Source organism: Palaemon carinicauda, chromosome 16, assembly GCF_036898095.1.
Source record: "Palaemon carinicauda isolate YSFRI2023 chromosome 16, ASM3689809v2, whole genome shotgun sequence".
NCBI classification, from domain to species: domain Eukaryota; kingdom Metazoa; phylum Arthropoda; class Malacostraca; order Decapoda; family Palaemonidae; genus Palaemon; species Palaemon carinicauda.
Genome location: NC_090740.1, coordinates 116,617,426 through 116,619,218, shown reverse-complemented (window position 1 = coordinate 116,619,218; position 1,793 = coordinate 116,617,426). Strand labels below are relative to the sequence as shown.

The window sequence follows — 1,793 nt, the reverse complement described above, 5'->3', positions numbered from 1 at the left end:
CTAACCGAAGCAGAAAGTAAGTGTCTTTATATACAGATAAACATAAAATGTATCACCTATTACTGAAATAACTTTAATTTGCTTCTAGGTACATAGACTAGCAAAGAAGAAAGTAGGTGCTTTATTGCAATCTTTATATATAGACACATAACATGAATCATCTATTACTGGAATAACTTTAGTTTGCTGCTAGGTACATAGACTAGCAAAGAAGAAAGTAGGTGCTTTATTGCAATCTTTATATATAGACACATAACATGAATCATCTATTACTGAAATAACTTTAGTTTGCTGCTAGGTACATAGACTACCAAAGAAGAAAGTAGGTGCTTTATTGCAATCTTTATATATAGACACATAACATGAATCATCTATTACTGAAATAACTTTAGTTTGCTGCTAGGTACATAGACTAGCAAAGAAGAAAGTAGGTGCTTTATTGCAATCTTTATATATAGACACATAACATGAATCATCTATTACTGAAATAACTTTAGTTTGCTGCTAGGTACATAGACTAGCAAAGAAGAAAGTAGGTGCTTTATTGCAATCTTTATATATAGACACATAACATGAATCATCTATTACTGAAATAACTTTAGTTTGCTGCTAGGTACATAGACTAGCAAAGAAGAAAGTAGGTGCTTTATTGCAATCTTTATATATAGACACATAACATGAATCATCTATTACTGAAATAACTTTAGTTTGCTGCTAGGTACATAGACTAGCAAAGAAGAAAGTTGGCGGTTTACTGACTTCTTTATATATAGACACACAGCATGTATCACCTATTACTGAAATAACTTTAATTTGTTGGTAGGTACATAGACTAGCAAAGAAGAAAATATGTCCTCTACAGTATTGCTTTTTATATAAAGACACATAACATGTATCACCTATTTCTGAAATAACTTTAATTTGCTGCTAGGTACATACACTAACCAAGAAGAAAGTATGTGTCTTTATAGATACACATAAAATGTATCACCTATTACTGGAATAACTTTAATTTATTTCTAGGTACATACACTAACAAAGAAGAAAGTGGGTCTCTTTATATATAGATACACATAAAATGTATTACCTAATACTGAAATAACTTTAATTTGTGGCTAGGCAGTTCACTTTGAGATGTCATACGGAATGGTCATCCGACCAAACCATAAATACTCCTGTGATGGAGATGTTAATACTGTTTTTAAAGAATAAACTATTTTAAAGTTAACTTACCTAGACTTTACTTGAAGATGTCAAAATCTAATCTATAACACATTGAAGATGACATTTGAAGGGAACCCAAATGTGTGTTAGTAACAGTAGCACACCAATACATAGAATAACAAAGATGAAAGCATGTGACTTATTACCACCCCTATCACTTGCAAAGTCCCTTATACCGCCTCGATTTTCCCTCGGGACAATTTGAGGCGGTCGGCCCCTTCTCATATACGGGGCGGTTCTTGACATTTGCCGCCGGTCCATAGTTGCATACGTACGTCTTGCAGTCGTCATAGGACACACCTTTGTGCGTGCATTGATTGCGTATGGCTCCGCATCCCACTTCATTTGTACTGGCCCACACGAGCTGTGAGGATGAAAGACATTGATAAAAAGTGATTATTATTATTATTATTATTATTATTATTATTATTGTTGTTGTTGTTGTTGCTGTTGTTTTTGTTGTTGTTGTGTTGTTGTTGTTGTTGTTGTTGTTGTTGTTTTAATTATAATTTCAATCTTAAGTATAATCATAATCATAATCATAATTATAATTATAATCATAATCATAA

General features: G+C 32.3%; 1 protein-coding gene across 2 annotated transcripts in view; it reads right to left on the bottom strand.

Annotated features, from left to right (window-relative positions):
- Positions 1-539: 539 nt before the first annotated feature.
- The window catches only part of LOC137655820 (CRISP/Allergen/PR-1-like), a 13,064-nt gene continuing 11,810 nt past the window's right edge, over positions 540-1,793 (bottom strand). Inside the window, exons 8-9 of one of the 2 annotated variants that reach the window (XR_011046868.1) lie at positions 792-1,588; positions 540-686 (exon numbers count right to left, since the gene is read on the bottom strand). Coding sequence is in view for 1 of the 2 variants with exons in the window: in XM_068389994.1 (XP_068246095.1) it covers positions 1,379-1,588 (210 nt within the window). In the remaining variant the exon portion in view is untranslated. Of the gene's footprint in view, positions 1,589-1,793 lie in introns of both variants that reach the window. The other variant, XM_068389994.1, reaches the window with a different exon arrangement.